This window comes from Schistosoma mansoni, chromosome 2 (genome assembly GCF_000237925.1).
Source record: "Schistosoma mansoni strain Puerto Rico chromosome 2, complete genome".
In the NCBI taxonomy this organism is placed as follows: domain Eukaryota; kingdom Metazoa; phylum Platyhelminthes; class Trematoda; order Strigeidida; family Schistosomatidae; genus Schistosoma; species Schistosoma mansoni.
In genome coordinates this window covers 11,308,297-11,328,547 of record NC_031496.1, presented here as the reverse complement: position 1 = coordinate 11,328,547, position 20,251 = coordinate 11,308,297, and the positions used below count along the sequence as shown (strand labels likewise).

At 33.7% G+C, this 20,251-nt stretch overlaps 1 protein-coding gene across 1 annotated transcript in view; it reads left to right on the top strand.

The window, feature by feature from the left end:
- Positions 1-1,886: 1,886 nt before the first annotated feature.
- The window catches only part of Smp_146610 (hypothetical protein), a gene marked incomplete at its 5' end in the record, with an annotated part of 24,675 nt that continues 6,310 nt past the window's right edge, over positions 1,887-20,251 (top strand). Inside the window, 3 exons of the mRNA XM_018795669.1 lie at positions 1,887-1,956; positions 16,810-16,868; positions 17,561-17,678. Coding sequence (XP_018649959.1) covers positions 1,887-1,956; positions 16,810-16,868; positions 17,561-17,678 — 247 coding nt within the window. The remainder of the gene's footprint in view (positions 1,957-16,809; positions 16,869-17,560; positions 17,679-20,251) is intronic.

Sequence of the window (20,251 nt, the reverse complement as noted above, 5' to 3'; positions counted from 1 at the left end):
GCGAAACACCCCTTTGAAAATATAAAATTCTTTATAAGTAATTGAATGTTTCAGCTAATTTAATTAATTGTAATCGAAGTATTATTGAATCGTTGAAAATGGATACTCTTCAATGTTATATACACTAGTTTGAATTGTTTACAAATCTTTATTAATTTTAGTTAAAAAAACTAATATCTACTTCATTTTAAGCAAAGATGGATAGTGGCTAGCAGTGGAATCCAGGACGCGCGTTTCGTCCTATTTGGGACTCGTCAGCTAGATGTACCTGCATCTCAGAGTTGATGCTCACTCTAGGACTCGAACCCAGTACCTTACGCTTCAAACGCTATCGCGTTATCCACTCAGCTACTGAGTCCTGATAACCACTTGCTTGTGAAATGGGGTCAGGTTAAGTACACTTGGTATTACTTGATTGAATCTTCCCAGAGTGAACACCAACTCTGAGATGCAGGTAAACCCAGATGACGAGTCCCAAATAGGACGAAATGCGCGTCCTGGATTCCACTGCTAGCCACTATCCATCTTTGCTTACCATGCTTGTGAATTAAGGCTATATGGAGGTAACATGCACAGTATGCACATATGCCAATTAGAGACTGACCAGTTGCAGTCCTAAACATCAATGGGAGGATTCAAACAAGTAATACTAAGTGAATTCTTACTTCATTTTGTTTAAATGAACAATACTAATGGGAATAAAATTACTTGATTAAATATTTTTGTGAATATTTGATAATTATTAAATTGATTGTACAGTGTAATAATTGAAGTTATTTATTTAAACACATAAACATTGGTACAAGGAAGCACTAAATATATATGCACCACACTTCGTTATTCGATTTGTGTGAGGGCTAGAATACTGCTCGGGTGCCCAAATAGAAGCAGATGGTTTTTTTTTTTGGGGGGCAACTCTCTGAGCCATCACTTAAAGGTTTAATCCACAAGGCAGTGGAGCAACGTTGGGTGTGGTGGTCGATATTCGATATTATCCCTAACTTCGTATATTGTTCGTCTTGATAACCGTTACTCGATAACGTCCTAACGGTGTATAAATCAGAAGGCGAATACGAAGGGCTGATCGCGTTTATTATTGAACCACACACAGGTATCCAATATTAGAGGCACGTTAAGCAAGCATGAAAGAGCAGTGCCGTAAAACAGGCGAGCGAGCGTGAGAGCCGAATGAGTGAGTAAGCGTGTACAATACGGCGTAGCGTAGAGCAGAGCAGAGAGCAAGCCTCAAACAGGATTAAGATGTACATATATATATAAGTGGAAAAGCATGAATCATCGGATCAATTAAGCGAATAATAATAATGCTAGCGGAATGAATACATGCGTAGGCATAAGCAATGTTCAAGCGTATATAATAAAAGTACAATCGTATAGATAGGTTGTTATTGTATGAATGACTGTCCATTAAATAAGTTAACAAAAGGGCTTAGCCAGATTAGGTGTAAACAAACTTAATTGTATCTGAGTTGCTATAGGGAGATGCAGTCCCACGGTAGCAGGTGACCAACATTAAATTCATACAGCATTTGTTTCCTTACGATTCTGGAGCACATATGCACCATCGGTTTGGAACCAGGGTTTTCCAACTCCCCTAGATGGATTCTGCATATCCACCAACTCGGTTAAAGCGCTGAACATTCGCTTTTCATCCTCTTAATTTCTTAAACAACACCTGCGCTGAGAAAAAGCAGTGAGTAGGACTTCCCTGACAGTGGCTGTATAAGCATGGCCATTGAAGTTACAAGAAATCCTAGACCATAAGCAGATAAAACTCTCTCTACCTTTGCTTAATTACCTTAGGGGTTCACTTTCTTTTATCTTAGAGACTGAGATATCTATTAGGTCACTTTTCAATTGTAATTACCATGGATTTTCCATTGATCCTCGTCAGTGCGAAATACGCAATACCAGTTGATGAAAAAAAAGCACTTGATCGTATATATTTCCTTATTAATAAATTTCCATTCATTACGCATAAAATTCAGTAAACGTAAATTTCAGTGAAAAAACATAAACTGATTATCTAAAATCTACAATAATGCATACTCTTATTTTCAATTTAGGAAACAAGTATACAAAAATTACGTTTTCAAAATAAAATTTCGAAAATTTGATAAATACGTTAATAAGTGGATCAGGTTATCCGCTTTTGTACATAATATTGATCAAGAATTTTGAGAACGATTAAAAAGGGGGGGGTTGTGGAGATTTTTAGTAATTTTATATAGTTGAAATTATGAGTCAATTGAAGCTAGATCACCATGGAAAACCTGGAAGTACTGGACGACCGTTTCGTCCAATTGTCGCTCAACTTCGAGTATTGGAATAACACCGTTGGATGCCGGCTCAGTGGTCTAGAGATTAAGCGTTCGCTTGCAAGACTGATAGGTCCTGGGTTCGAATCTCGAGAGGCGGGATCGTGGATGCGCACTGCTGAGGAGTCCCAAAATAGGACGAAATGGCCGTCCAGTGCTTCCAGGTTCTTCATGGTTGTCTAGCTTCAAATGACCCATGATTTCAACTATATAAAAATAATTAAAAAGCTTACTAGACGTAGTCAGTATATAATTTACAGTAAAAATATGAATTGTGGAAAATTGTTATTTATTCAATCTTCACTAACTTTTGTGATCAATGATATATGCTGTGAATAGAAATAACATATAGTCTACAATAATTGTAATTCTTTCATTCTAATCCAAAGAGATGCATTCAAAATTAAAAGGGAATCCATCTGAATTTAGTCCGTACAACTGATACACTGTAATATTGCTGTATTTTTGTGTATATTATGCATTCGTTCGAGTTTATCCATTATGGTATTTGAGCTTTTGGTAACAATCATTAGATGTATTATTGATTTAGATTTTATGGCTGATTAATCCTTTATTTAATGTAAGGTTAAAAATCCCTTGATTTTGAAATTTTTAGCATTTTGATTGTCAAAAGTCAATGTACTAACGCTTTCCCAAAACAAATTTTCTAAACCTCTCTACAGACAAAATAGTTTGATATTTAATTGATCTTGATTACTTGTTACAAGTTCTAATGAATGAAATGAAGAACTTTATCATTTTAATAGTTGAATCCATGAGTCAATTGAAGCTAGACCATCATAGAAAATCTGGAAACACAGGACAGCCGTTCCGTCCAAGTATGAGACTCCTCAGCAGTGCTCATCCACGATCCCGCCTCGCCAGATTCGAACCCAGGACCTATTAGTCTTGCGCACGAGCGCTTAACCTCTAGATCACTGAGTCTACATCAAATGGTGTTAATGTCTAACTTCAACCAATCCACGAAATTGCACAACCATCCACTATTGTCTTCAGTGTGTTACTATCTCACAACAGACCCGGTTGAACTCCACTGGTCACTGCTTCTCACTAATCATCTTAGTTTACTCTTTAAATGATAAGTTCTAGTCAATTGTGAAGATTGGGAATGTGTAACTTTCCCACGGTTGCGATTATATATATAAATATATGGTTAAATATCTAGACCCTCAGTCATAAAATCCGGACATCGATAATTATCATACACCTTTCACTTTAGATCTTAGTCAGTTGTAGACTATTAGTAAGGAACCTTAGATCTTTCTAGATTACTGCTCTTTACCAAGGCCTATTTAGAATTTTGAGCGTACTAATACTTTTCATATGATTCTGGTCACGCTGTTCAGTTTTACAGTCAATCAATGATGTTATCAGTCTTAATCCTTAGACTTTGTCCGTGTGAAGTCCTAATTTTGTCATACCACATCTGCTTTGGTGTACGAATTACGTTTCAACCTAGAATTTTGTTTAATAATTTTCTATCTATTATTTATGTATATTGATCTACATACAAATATGTGCAGAAAACAATAAAATAAATCAACCAATGAATACACAGTTACTTACCTTCACTATGGTAACTCAAAATTAAGGTCAGTAAACAGCTGATTTACAAAAAATTAAACTGAACTAATACTATGCATGTGTACAAACTTTATTTATGTAGATTGCAGTAGATGAACATCTATTATAATTTTATGGGCAACCCATAAAGAAGAAATAGTTGATATGATCGAAAACCTAAATCCAAAACCATTACTACCAACTCGTATTGCCCGTTTAGAGGAACTGCTATTAGGCAAGACAACGTATTCACTACAACCGGTAACAGACAAAAATTTTGTTTGATAAAAGTCGTTTTGTTTAATTTTATTTTAATCATTTGTGTATCACTGGTCATTAGTTAATTCTATTTGATGCATTTATATGATGAATGTTATTAATTAAGATTAATATTCGACCTTCCATACTTTACAAAATGATTGAATGCCTCATTTGATAGAAATTCCAACTGTATAGGATTATCCAAACTTAAGTTAATGATCGCAACCTAATAACTAGTTCATAGTCTTTTATTATGGAGGGCAGCTGACAGATGCATTTCCAGTAAGGACCGGAGTCAGACAAGGCTGCTTACTCTCTCCCTTCCTCTTTCTTCTGGTGGTCGACTGGATTATGGAGACCTCAACATCGGAATGGAAACACGGAATGAAATGGACAGCTAGGAATCAATTAGACAATTTGGACTTCGCAAATAACCTGGCTCTTCTGTCCCATACACACGAACAAATACAGGTGAAGACAACTAGTGTAACAGCAGCCTCTGCATCAGTAGGCCTCAATAAACACAAAGAAAAAAGCAAGATTCCCAAATACAACACGGGGAACTCCAACCCAATCACACTTGATGACGAAACTCTGGAAGAGATGGCAACATTCACGTACCCGGGAAGCATCATTGGTGAACATGAAGGATCTGATGCAGATGTAAAGGCACATATTGGCAAAGCAAGGACAGCCTCCTACAATTGAATAACGTATGGAACTCAAAACAACTCTCAACTAACTTCAAAGTGAGAATCTTCAATACGAACGTCAAGACAGTCCCAGTGTACGGAGCCGAAACGTGGAGAACTACTACATCCATCGTCAAGAAGGTACAAGTATTTATAAACAGTTGTTTACGCAAGATACTCAACATTCACTGGCCGGATAATATCAGAAACAGCGTTTTATGGGAGAGGACAAACCAGCTTCCAGCTGAAGATAAAATTATGAAAAGACGTTGGAAGTAGATAGGACGTACATTAAGAAAATCACCAAACTGCATTACAAGGCAATCCCTAGCTTGGAATCCGGAAGGGAAGCGGAAAAGAGGAAGGCCAAAGAACACATTACGCCGGGAGATGGAAGCAGATATGAAAAGGATGAATGTTAACTGGAAAGAACTGGAAAGGATTGTCCAGGACAGAGTTGGATGGAGAATGCTGGTGGGCGGCCTATGCTCCTCCACGAGGGGTAACAGGCGTAAGTAAGTAAGTAAGTCCTTTATTGATGTAGCCACTGTGAAATACTTTTAAAAAATGTTTTGTATTAATTGTGATTAATTAGACATACCTTTATGTCAGTTAAACTAGATAAGATATACCAGTTTAATTGATTCGGATTTGTCTAACTTTGCATATTAAACTTCACATAACTTGTTTTCGGCGTCATCTGTGATTTATATTCGAAAAATACGCCAGGAATATATTTCGTTGCAGTTGACAGTAAATACACTTTTTGCATTCTAATTACTAGTAATTGAATTACCATAATTTACTTTGTGTCTGTTTGTCGGTTAGTACATTCATTGTATCTAGTTAAACTTATAGTAACATTAAAAAAATAACTTCCTCATTTCTAAATTTATGAAATCACTTTCTCGGTCTAACCACAAAATTATTGCATCTGATAGTTATTAGAAATAATACTCGTCTGACGACCTTCAATAAACTTGTTAGATAACATTTGATCAGGATTTAGAAAACTAAGCAATATAACATTGCTTAGTACCTGGAAATCAATAAGTGTAAATATCTCAATCATAGAGAATGTCGGTCAAATATAATGTTTCAAATCGTAGTATTAGATGATTGGGCTTCAAATCAAATGGTTAACTCCAACTACTTATAGTATTGCACTAATGAATGCCAACCAATGGGAAACCTGGATTCAGGGCTACGTAACAAACAGGATTGATAAATTTCTATTAACATTAAGAACTAAACAGTATGACACTAATCACTACTTTTTTTTGGATTAGTGAACAGGGTTTTGGTGATTTAATATCCTGAAAATGCAAGATCGCACATAAATCGCCAATTTCCGGTTATATCTCCTTATTTTATAAACATGCTTTTCGTATGACAAAGTTGTCTGTTTATTTTGGTGAACGTGACTAGACAACATTATGTTTTCTAACTAACTTTTAATAGGATGTTTACTTATAAAATACTTTTTGATTCAATACAAACGTAGTATCAAACCGGTTAATTTGTCAAGTCATCAGGAACGAGTCATTACTGTTTACAGCAAAGATGCAACCAAATAATGGTCGTATAACATTCTTCGTGTCATCCCTTACCTGGGAAAATACATTTGTATTAAGCTTAGGAATAAAATAATTTTATAGATTACTTTACGGCCTGACCTTAGTTCGACAACCAAATATGGGACTCTCCAGAAAGGCTCATATACGATCTGGAAGTTAGACAATCATACCACTGGATCCCAACTCATTTGTCTTAAGGTGAAGCTCTTGCTGTGAAAGCTGAATAATTTAGGTCCGATAAACTATAGGGTTGTGAGTGGGCACCGTTGAGGAGTTTCTTACTAGGACCAATAAGCTGTCCAGTGGTTCTTGGTTCTCAATGGTTGTCTAACTAAGATCAATCAGTGATGTAATCTGTGAATATAAAATACTTGGTTAAATTAATGAAGTAACCCAATTTTATGGTGATAATTTCATAATTTGAAAGTAATCCTCAATTCAAACCATGTTTAAGTTCAGTTGTCGGAAGGGAACATTCATGATTGAGAAAGCAACCTCAAGGTTCCAGTGAGTATATAGAACTGGATATGCTTTCGCTCTCATCGGTGAAGAAAATACAATAAACTATCCGTAAGATGTTGGATATTTAGCAAAAACTATTATCCGGGATTGTGAGGGTAAAATGCTTGTAAAACATCTAAAGAAATGCGAGATGAAGCAAATGGTTTTTCTAAATACTTTTCTAAATACTGCTTTTATATACGTTTTGGCTAAACAGAAATCACTATTCTTTTATCACAAAAGGGGTTTTTATGGAGCTAGTAGTGATTTCATGGTTTAATTCATGTGTTGATTAAAGCTAGACCACCATGGAAAACCTGGAAGCACTAAACGGCCGTTTCGTCCTAATATGGGGCTCCTCAGCAGTGCGCATTAGCGATGGACGGTGGCATAGTCTCGTAGATTGGTTGAAGTTAAACATTGACGCCGATGGATGTCGGCTCAGTGGTCTAGCTAGAGGATAAGTATTCGCTCGCAAAACTGATAAGTCCTGGGTTCGAATCACACGAGGTGGGATCGTGAATGTGCACTGCTGAGGAGTTCCATACTAGAATGAAATGGCTGTCCAGTGATTCCAGGTTTTTAATGGTGGTCTAGCTTTAATTGACTGGTGAATTCAACAATATTCTTTCTTCAAAATACTGAATATTATTTTATTTATTTATTTGCAACCTCCATTTTTTAGGAAAAACTTGTTAACTATGTTCTTAATTCTTATGGATTTTACAAAAAACAAGGTAATATTTTTATGAGTTTCTTGTTTTCTGTTAAAATAATTGATTTCAGAGTAACCACAGGGTCTATATCTGGGTATGGATGGTTAGACTATTTAAGATAACTAAAGTGGTATATATATATATATATATATATATATATATATATATATATATATATATATATATATATATATATAATTTAGAATGGTAATAGAGAGTAAACGAGATAAAATATATAGATTTTACAATGATTTATACTAAAGTGTCTTGTTGTCTAAACATTGAATTTACTTATGGAGTTGTGAAAAGATATTATAAATAGTCTTAAACTAAAAAGAAATGTATCATCTCTCGTCATTTAAACAGTAGAACAACAACTCAAAGATGATGTCAAATTGTCATATCAGACCAAGACGATCATATTCCATTATGAGTTTAATTAGATGCTTTGTGATGATATTTTCATGATTTCAAAGTAATTTTCTTTTCGAACCGTTTCTAAGTCAATTTTGGTTGTCTGTAGAGATAACTTCTATCTCGTAGTGGAATCCTTTGAAGAATCATAGAACATCAAGGAATAGTAAAGAATTGTTTTGTCCTAGTTTGATGCTTCTCAGATGTGAGTATTAATTACACCATGAGAGATGAAATCCATAAATGTCATATTTCATGGTGAGCAAGATACATCTCACCAACTGAGTTCGAATCAAAGGACCTTTATTTCTAACATATATCAACTCGTGATATAGTGTGATCTACAACAACTGTGACTGACAAATTGTTACTTCATCTGTGATACGATCTGAAAGTCGTACCGTAAAACCTAAGATAGGTCAAGGATCCTGTTGAGTTTCAAATGAGACAAAAATGTATGTCTACTACTGCTTGAAATTTTAGTGGTTCCTCAGTTCACAGCAGTCCATTATGAAAACTAACTCCAAGTTAAATAGTTCCTCCGACTTCTTTATTTCATACTTTTCTAGTTATATGAAAAGTAATGGGAAGATTACTAATCACCATTGACGTTCATGTTGATATTTGGAATCCTATAATAATAATCATTCAACTGTACTTACGACATATCAATCAAATTACTCGTGACCATAAGGTTTATGCTATCAATCATTGTAAAGTACTTATTTTGCATGAATTTATCTAAAAATGATTTATTGCTCCTAATATACCATGATATTCATGTAACATGTTCACTTCGATAAAATGAGTTGAAAAAAACACTAACTAATTAGTCTAACAAGAACATTCAGTCCCAAGTTTAAATCCCGATGAAGTTCGTTGAGCAAAATTAGATTTTTATGGTTACTTTCATTTATAGATGAATCTCTAAGGTTTCTTAAAGCACTCTGATTGATGACGATGTCTGTTAACAATCAAAAAATCTGTTTAAACCTGTTTTCATCTAAACAATAGGTATTTTACTACATTAGGATATAGTTAAACACTTAATAAAACGTAAAAACCAAAGAAGGTTCCAACTTCATAATATAAGTAGAAAAGAGCAAAATAATATTGTGATATCCAGAGCTTTAGTTTCTTGCTATGCCGCGTACTACCAGACTACTTGAACGATCGAACCCGCAACGTCGCAAGAGAGAAGACAGAAGACTAGTATGTAGGAATGTTATTCCAAACAGTGTCAAATATAGTACAAAAACCTCATGTATTTATAGATTTTGGCTGAAAGTAAATCATCATTTCGGACAGACACATGGGGGGCCCTTCTTATTCGTCCAATAGGCAAGCTAAACGTCGACATTCTAGAGTGTTTTTCTAGCGGTGATTAGATGGAATGTCTTCGGCCATTTCTGGGTTTCTTGAGGCTTCCTTGAGTTTGCCGATGAGCCATACTTCCAAATATGAACTCATTTCATTTTGATCTCACCAACTACATTCAACCAACCTTGAATATTAATTTATTTGTATTGGTTGCTTGAATCTTCCTAATAGTGTGATGAACTGTAATTGATTAGTTTCTCTCATTTTTCATTTTTCTAACTGACTGATTTCAATTGATTATATTCCTAATTACCGTGATCTTGGGGTTATCTGCTATATCACGTATTCACTTATTTTTTTAGCTCTATAAATTTCTTCTCGTAGATATTCTCTCTACTTACAACATTATTCTATTATGCTTCAATCACATCTTTCTTATTCGAATAGCTGCTCCACTATTACTTACTTATTTTCGTCTATTACTCCCGATGGAGCATAGGCCACCGATCAGCTTTTTCTGGTTAGCGTTGTTTTAAGCAAGTTAGTTTTCTACGGGATGGGGTCGCTAACCCCATACCCAACCCTCCTCCTTTACCCGGGCTTAGGACCGTCAGTAGCCCCCAGAGGAGCTACAGGCGGAGTTTGCTCCACCATAATAACATCTATTTACATTTAAATAATTTCATTATTAAGAGTATATTAATTTTGTGATTAATTTTAAATTATCGTAAGTTGTTTATAAGTGGTTAAAAAGAACGTGACGAAATAAAATACTCTTTTCAAGATAATTATCGAAAGTAAGTTTATGAAATTTCATGATATATCTTGAGAATAAAGTAATACAATTAGGCTTACAAAGTGATGACTAACTATGAAATATATAAACTACTATTAGTCTAAAAACGATAATTACTTCCAATTTGAACTGGTTAATCTAGTTGAGGAATGATAGTTTGTTATTTTAGATTATAATTATTACTCTTCATAATTGATTGATTACTGTCATGAGTGACAACTCCTTCTTAGTGCTGATCGAATGCTATCGATCAAGTCGCAATGTGGCCACTAGTCTAGGTGGGTTGACACTGAGTGCACTATGTTGAGATAAAGTGGTGGTGGGAGGTGGTCAACAGGAAACCCTAAACCCTTGTTTCGTGCTACTTGGCATTCGTCAGCAAGGTGTACTTGTAATCTTGAGGGAACTGGTGCTCTCTGATGGATTCGATCCCGTGTCACTCAGCTTCACAACCAGAGACGTTACCACTGAGCTATTCAGGCCGTGACTGACCTCCTGTAGGACTGGGATGTTATCACAATTGATTGATCACCGTATAGTGATCTATGTTGTCTTGTAGTAGGAATATATATGTTCTATTAGACTATTAGACTGCACTAAGAAGGACTTGACACACATGACATCACTCAAGCCTGCTGACGAGTGCCAAGTAACACGTAACCCGGGTCTAGGATTTCCTGTCCACCACCTCCAACCATCATCTTATCTCACTTATTACTCTTTAATAATAAACTTATGTTAAAAGATGGAATGCTGTTAGATTCACAATATTGTATATTTTTTCTTTTTAACTTGAGTTCACAAACTACTACGGGTGATAGGTTTGTTTTGCAGTTATAGTCATCAATATTTTTGTTAGTGATTATATTTGGTCACTGTGAAATAGTCGATATTTTGAAGAAACAACTTAAAATTACCCGCATACATTTTTTTCCTAATATATTTTATTCTCTTATTCAGAATAGTCACAAATATATTTCTCGTATTCCTGGTATCAATAAAACATCATTGTCATTATTATCATTCCACATCTTATGACAAAATATGACAAGAATTAGATAGCTTAGTTACAACATCAAATTACATATGCCTGATATCTGAACTAGTATATTTTAGTTTTAATCAATTAATTGTGTTCATTTTAGCTATTACAACTAAGAATTAAGAATTTCAAGAATGTTTACGGTTTAAAGATTATCAATGTCTTTATAAATGATTTAATGAGATTAACTTGAGCTTTGACTGATCCAAAGACATTAGATGAAAGCAACTGAAAATGATGTAATCGGATATATTTATCATTTTGTATACTTATTTATAAATTAGCTTAGCTTTTGGTATAGTCTAATCTAAGTTTATTAGTAAAACTATCGGAAAAAAAGTTGGGAAATCTAAACTTCAATCAACTAAAACGATAGATTTGTAGTTTTTACAGTATGGTATAACTTAAGTTAGGAAGGACTGGACGGCTTATTTTTTTATCTTAGTAGGAAACTTCCTCACATTAGGTAACCACGAGTTTGACAACTTTTGAACTCAGAGTTTTCAGTCATCACAACGAATAATTCAACATCAGATCACTTATTTGATATTCAATGATTTAGACTTCTACATTATTGAAATGACTAAATATGAGTAGTGAAAATTAACCGGGAAAAAAGAAAATAACGTATTCAATTAATATTTTGAGCATTTTGTAAATCTGTTTCGACAGAGTACACTTTCTGACTTACTCCCTATTTGAACAAATATAAGTATCTATTCAATTAATTAAAGTAACTGTTTTAATGCTTACATTTTCTACTTGTGATGTAGATTATTTTCTTTAAAAATTACATTAAATCTAAATGTTATATTCCATGGAGATTTATGAATGGTAACTTTGAGAACTATTTATGGACCAATGTGATATGTATATTTCCTATTGTAGAATTGCTAAATAACTAAACTATTCGTATTCGTGTTCCTTTTATTATAAGCTTCGTTTTGACCTATGAACTATTATTATATGATTTATCATTCTTGAGTTATCCCTAGTCCATTAATTACTGTTCCCTCTATTCACAGCCACATTTGGCTAAATATTGTACAAATGTTATTTCTATTTTATGGTACGATGTGGTCAGTTTGTTTGGTATATAAACCCAGTATGTTTGAGAGGCTGTTATTGGTGTTCTGGACTTAAATGGCTGGGCTAGGCAGAAAGCAGGACTGATAAGTACTCAAGACTACTCATACAGTTTTGTGTTTCATTGGGCGATCAATTGATTCACTGCTCTCCAATAGGCGGGGATCATCACTTCATATACTAAACAGATCACGTACGCACTCACACGATATAACACTAAAGTGTATGATACCCTCTTGTCCGAAATATAAAAAATAACCTGGAATATGAATGGTATGATATCAAAAATACAGTATTTTCAGTGGGATTTGTCTTAGTAAACAAGCTTCTTTTAATTTTGAAACAAATATGTACAATAGTTGTAGATAATAGTGATGTAATTCAGTGACATTTTGTTTAAATTGCATACACTAATGAGTTTTCATTTTTTTATTTCAAATAGTTAGATCTTAAAATAGATAGAAAACTCAACCAAAACGTGAACAGCTTTGTATCCAAGTTATATTTTATCATGTTCAAAATTAGTTGCGAATATAATCAATAAGACTGTCAATTAATGTTCCGAATAACTCCGATTAAATGATAGATGGTAACCAAATAACAATGTTGTAGCCTTTTAAAATGTTGACTTAGATGTTAAAACACTTGATTTTCAACCAACTGTTCATAGTTTACAGTTCTGCTTTATCTAACCGTTTTTGGATGGTCAGGTAGTATTGTAGTGAACAAAACACGGGTGTGGAAAATCGAACGTTTTTAAGCACAATTTACAGAGTAACTCATTAAATTCTGATAACCATACAGTAAACAGTTAATTTACAAAATAACAATCAATTGTGTCAATCTTAACTGTTACTTCTGTAATTATCAATCCATCTTCTCTGATTTCATTGTTCATGCATTTTCGTACCGATTGCTCTTCATTCCTGTTCGTTCCTCATCGATCTTCTGGCGAAATACATTCTGTCTCACCTTCACCATATACTACTTATGTGGACATAAGTAGACCACACCACAGTATCACTAGCGTCTTGGATTCCACTGTTAGCCACCATACAACTCTGTTTCAAGTACTTATGACTTAATGACAATACTGAGGCAGTTTGCACAGAATGCATACATACCAAAAAGTAAAGGTCAATTACAATCCATAACATCGACGGAAAGATTCAAGCAAACCAATACAAACAAATTAATAATAATAATCTACCTAAACAAAATTCCCTGACTCTATCATATACAGAATGAAAAAAAATGCATCAATGATAATGACAGTTAAAGGTAGCTTTTGTCTATATGGGTTTCATGAATATATTGTGTATAATGAAATGTTTACTAAACCCTAAACACAATTAATCTTACTTCTACTTCTACTGGGAAACTAACCCATCAAAAACTATACTCATTTCGATAATCAAAGGAAAAGAGAAACTGTAGTGACCTCTGCATAAAAGTAAATTAAAGATTACGAATATTCCATTAAATAGGAATATTTCCTTGAAAAAGCTTGGACCAGATTGTCAAGTAAAACGTTTGATTTATTTCAAATTCATTCGTTGAGATTTTACAAATATATATTATTCCTATTTAATGTCTTACATTAACTCGGCTCCCAAATACTGTGAAACTATTCGCTCTTATTTAGACGAAAGTTCTTATATAGAATATTTCATTATATAATCTAATTATAAGTCATTCCGATCGAATGATTATTCTTTGAATGTAAATAGATGAAAAAAGAAAAACAAACCATAATAATTAATCTAAGTAAATAATTAATTAAGCTTCTTTGCATTTAAATAGAACATCATATGATATTGTCTCATTAGAGTAAATTAAATCTGTCAAATTTTGTTGACTATGAATAAACCTAATAAGTTATTATATGATAAATTCAAATTAGTAAATGATAAGAAGAGAAATTGAAGTAAAGATCAAATTTTGAAGGGATTTTCATGTAGATTATTTTAATCTATAGAATGTATTCATCATAGACTGATCTCATTTAATGTATTACTGAAAACTTAGAAGAAATGAGTAACTGTTTCAGTTCAGTATTGGATACCTAAACACTGAACAATCACGAACTCGTATAGGATTAGACTAAGAACTACAAGGTTCTATGGAAAACGTTTAACGATTAAAACCAATGGTATAGTTCCAAATGAGCAACATGGTTTGATGAGTATTCAATGTGACTGGTGGGGATAATTCACTCTTAAAATGTTTGAATTCCGTCGGTCAAGAATTTGTTTAAGGACTTCAGGTACATCGTTAAGTAATGTACTTATGCGTTGATGGTTATAGTTCACTTTTAAGTGTTTTGTTGAGTTTGTTTTAATTTGTAAAACGTACATGGTGATATAATTATAATTAAATTTTTTGCTATACATTGGATTCTATAATGTTCATGTAATGAATACTAGTTGTTCCTGAAAATAATTTTCGATTAGAGAGATCCCGTAGATCCATTTATACGATCACAACAATGAAATAGGACCATATATTTCAGTGTTTTTCTCTGAATAAGTAATTTAACTAAAATATATTTGACATGTATTCTAGCAGTATGTATATTGTGTCCTATATTTTATGTCTAAATGTGTTATATTAAGCAGAAATTAGTTCATCTGCTGTCTAGTTGTACAGTCTTTCAACATATATTATTGTAAAGAAATTATTTGAATAGGTTGATTCTCATGATCAGTTGTCACTAGGTCATAAATTTATTGATTAGATAGCCATAAACTAAAGATAATCAGTTATTTTATTACAAGTTATTTGTCAACTGAATGGTCCGTAAGTATGACGTAATTACATCCCTTTGCTTTACAGAAATTGTACGATAACAGAAGTCCTGGAATACAGTGTTTCAGTTTTAAATAGTTTATCTTTAGAATGATAATCTTCAAACTTCCATTTGTAAAATTTTATACGAGTAGACTTTAATATATCAATTGAAAATTTGGTATGGAGTATTGAATGATTCGACTATTTGTGTACCAAAAATAATAAACAATATAAAACTGATATTTGCTAACCAGCCACAGGACATTTATTCATCTGTTTACATCAATATCTTCTTTTTTGATACTTGTTACTGGTTATCTGGCTTCGGAATTAGAAAACTGACATTTTTCGCCTTATTTAATATGAACATTTAATTATCTAGTGAGAGTTAGAATCCTAACGATACACTGTTTATGTGTTTCGAACTATTGACTATAATCACATTTAAAAAACATGTATTCGATTAGGTTACGTCATATGACCTTGATGGTCTAGTCAAAAAGTCAAAATCATCTCATTGATAATTCAAAAATAGGAAAATATTGTAGAAGTTCTAAAATATAGAATTAAGCTAACCTAATCGATTTTTACCAAAGTTGTTCCTATCGATGTTCACAATAAAACCACCCGGGTACCTGTGAACAGGTTTACAAAAGTTTCACCACATACTATGATCATTTGAAAATAATGAAAATATAATTTACAAATTATTAAAGTAAATTGTCTCATCAAATGACTAGAGATTAAGTTAAAGAGTGGAAAGTGGGAAAGTAAGTAAAGAACATTCGAAGATTTTAGATTAACACTACATTCTTTTTTAATTCAACGTTATCCATGTTGAGGCGAGGATCGTGGATGCGCACTGGTGAGGAGTCCCACAATAAGACGAAACGATCTTCCAGTGCTTCCAGGTTTTCTATGCTGATGTAGCTTCAATTGACTCATGATCTCAACTATAAAAATTGCTATAATATCCGCAAAAACCCTTTGTGATATTAACAAAAATATTCCTTTACAATTTATCCAGTTCTGGAAGCTTAGCAACACCAAAACATTTAACGTTCATTCATCACGAATTAAAACTTGCATTCTAAGCCAGCAGTAATTAGTCTCTGAATTCACAGAGCAATCATAAGGAAATATATAACCAGTGACTAGCTCCATGAGGTATTTCCTGAAATTCAAGTGAGAAGCAGTAACCAGTGGAGTTCAACCAGGTCTGTTGTGAGATATCAACTCACTGAAGACATTAGTGAATGGTTGCTCAATTTCCTGGATTGGTTGAAGTTAGACACTAACACCGTTGGATTCTGGCTCGGTGGTCTGTCGGTTAAGCGCTCGCGCGCGAGACTGGTAGGTCCTGAGCTCGAATCTCGCGAGGCGGGATCGTGGACGCGCACTGTTGAGGAGTCCTACAATAGGGCGAAACGGTCGTCCAGTGTTTCTAGGTTTTCTACGGTGATCTAGCTTCAATCGACTAATGATCTCAACTATATAACATATATATAACTGTTAAGTGAAAGAACTAATCAGCTGTAAATTATCAAATCACCGATAACATTCTTATAAAATCAACAGATAGGATTGATTATCAATAGATTATCTATTAAACCTTGATAACTTTCAAATCATAATATGTGAATTCCTAGTTAATTATTGTGCTTAATTTTGTTTTTCTTTTTAATACTTTATAGAAACATTTCCATTCAATATATGGAGTATAGATAATCAAGCAGTTATGCATTTATATCGAGTATGTGCTTGATGATATGCTAATTTTGTATTATTGATCTAATGTCATTTTCATCTGATTCTTTTTTGATCATATATATAATAGTGTTATTGCGTAGACGACAATATATTAAGAATATATAAGAATGAAAACAATTGGGGTTAACAATTCGTTACTTCATTTAGAAATCATCATAAACACATTGATGAACAATGCAAACACTACGTTTAATGATAGAAAATCGATTTTGCATGATATGTAGAAGTAATATACATGATTGATGTTTGATGTTTAAAAAGTATATATTTGATCAGTTCATTGTTATTAGTTGTTTGAATCTTCTCGTTGATGTTTCAGACTGTAGTTGATCGGTCATTTTTGGCATATATGCATCCTTTTTAGATGGTCTCGACATTTCCTTAAGTCATAAGCATTATAAGTAGAGTTATATGATAACCAGCGGTGCAGTTCACAATGCTCTTTTTGTCTTATTTAGGACTTATCAGCTGGATGTATTTGCATCTCAGAGTTCATGTTCACTTCAGGACTCAAATCCAGTATCGTTTGCTTTAATTGAGTAAGGACTAAGTTATTCAGCAGATTGACTAAAGTTAAAAATATGGATTAGTAACAAACGTAACGCTTTGTCTAATAAGTCTCAAATAAACAAATACACGAATTTACTTATTTTGTTGTATTTTGTTTATTATTAGGCTGGAATTAAACAAAGACGTCATTTGCACATACAAAGTGTAAAACATACTTGGTGGAGACCGAAATCTGTAAGGAAAAGCTCCGGAAGAACAGGTTATACCTATAAACCACAAAGTGGTATGAACTTTGGAATGCTTTAATGGTTGATTTATTGTGTCGTAATCTTATGTTATTCAGTAATTTATTACACGTTTGCACAGGGACTAAATTGTTAAACAGTAACTTTTCTAAGTTGATGAATCTTACTTGTCCACGCGAAATCTGTAACTTAGCAAAAACTTTTTTTATGTGATTAATAGTAAATCAACCTCAAATATTGACAAAACAGTGATGACTCTTGAAGAATCAGTTATTGTGAAATATTTAACTTGTGTATAATTGATGAGTATTTCAATAGATTGTGAGTGCAATAGGATGTCAAGTGTAAGCTTGGTAAAAGCTGTAATGACACAAGATCAGATATGATTTTTCTGTCAAACCTTTTTTTAACTCATTAATCATTGTTTTCATCATCAAATCTGCTTACAAAGGAGCATGTATGAAGTAATTGTAAATAACAGTCGTCTTATTAACTTCTAAATTGTTATTGATGTAATTGAATCAAGAATCACTTCACTTACTTTGATAACTATGTCAAGGTTAAGGAATTTATTCACCAGTTTCATTGGCTAATGCCTAAACTGAATATTATAAAATGACTGGAGTTTAACAATATAAATGAATAAACTTCAGACCGTTAGCTTAGTCGTGTTCAAAACTTAAGAATCTTCGGTTTGGTTATCTGTTAACACATCAGTGTATGAATGAAATACTTTAAACTGGCATGATATAACTCTTTAGTTTTATTTAATTTCTAAGTGTTTATCGATAACTGATGTGATCAATAATGCTGATTTTATATTTTTGAAAGTGATTCGAATCATTGGTCATCCCAATTCAAATTATCCTACAAACTGTTACGATTAGTGTTCGTATATATTAGCATTTCTTTAAACAATCGATCATATATTTATTTTTGATTGAGATTGTGAATAGATCGATTTTGAAGCAGCATTGAAAACCTGGAGGCACTAGACAGCCGTGTTCTAAAGGTTAGGCATTCGTGAACGAGATCAAAGGTCTTGGGTTTGAATTGCGCGGGCGTAATTGTGGACGTGCACTTCTGAGGAGTCCCATACTAGGACGAAACGGCCGTCCAGTTCTTCCAGGTTTTCAATGGTGGTCTAACATTGATCGATTCATGATCTCAATCAAAAACTTAACAATCTCCACAACCCCATACTTTATGTATCTTTTTCTGATTCATAGATTATGCAGTTGAATAATGTTTGTTATAAAAATTGATAAAACAGTGTAAGGATTTTAGTGGATGTTGTTGAGGTTTATAGTTTATATCATGAATTAATCTAAGTTAGACAACAGTTGAAAATCAAAATGACATCATTTGGGGTACCACTGAAAACCAGGGGACATCACAGGGATATTTCACTCTAGTGTGTGATCCCACATCAATGAGAAACAAGGTATATAACCTAGAAACTTCGGGTCTTACTATGGGACCCGACCCTTAGAACACTGAGCCAGTATCCAGTGGTTTACGTGTCTAATGTCAATGAATTCGAGTTATTGATCAACCATCTTTTAGTAACATTGATTAGTAACGGTCACACGCCTGATATGGCTGACCTCCATTGGTGACGATACCTCAAGAGAACTTGTGGAATCACAACAAGGTATATAACCTAGAAACTTCGGGTCTTACTATGGGACCCGACCCTTAGAACACTGAGCCAGTATCCAGTGGTTTACGTGTCTAATGTCAATGAATTCGAGTTATTGATCAACCATCTTTTAGTAACATTGATTAGTAACGGTCACACGCCTGATATGGCTGACCTCCATTGGTGACGATACCTCAAGAGAACTTGTGGAATCACTTCTTGAAATTGATAATTGGTGGGTACATGACTATTATTAGTGTAAGCTATTTGTAAAAATAGTGAAATTCTATGTTTTATATATTACAAAAATATTTATTTATTAGAACAAAGAAGGTTAGGTTATTACTATGAGTGCTTTGAATTGTTTGCATTTTCATTTTAACCAGAGTCCTAAATAAGTATAAACACGAGTCCGATATCACACTATTTATAGTTGAGCACGATAGCTATGCAGTGTAATTATACGACCAATATATAAACATTGTTTTATTGCGCTATTTCCCCGACTTTTTGGTTCGAAAATGTATTAGATAAGCTTGATGTATCATTCTGTAAGATGGAATAACAAACGATTATAGAAAGAAACAAGTCATTACCATTACAGTTCGAAAAAATGAATGAATGACATTTATATAGTTAAGATCATGAGTCAGTTGAAGCTAGACCACCATCGAAAACCTGGAAGCACTGGACGGCCAACTCGTCCTATTATGGGACTCCTCAGCAGCGCGCATCCACGATCCTGCTCTCGCGAGATTCGAACCCAGGACCTACAAGTCTCGAGCCAGAGCCCTTAACCGATAGACCACTGAGCTGGCATCCAAGCGTGTTAATGTCTAACCTCAACCAATTCACGAAATTGCGCAACCAACTTCCATTGTACTGAGGTAGATACCTGTCTCTACCTGACATGGATTAGCTCACTAGTGACTGGCTCCATGAGGTAATTCCTGGAGTTCTAGTGAGAAG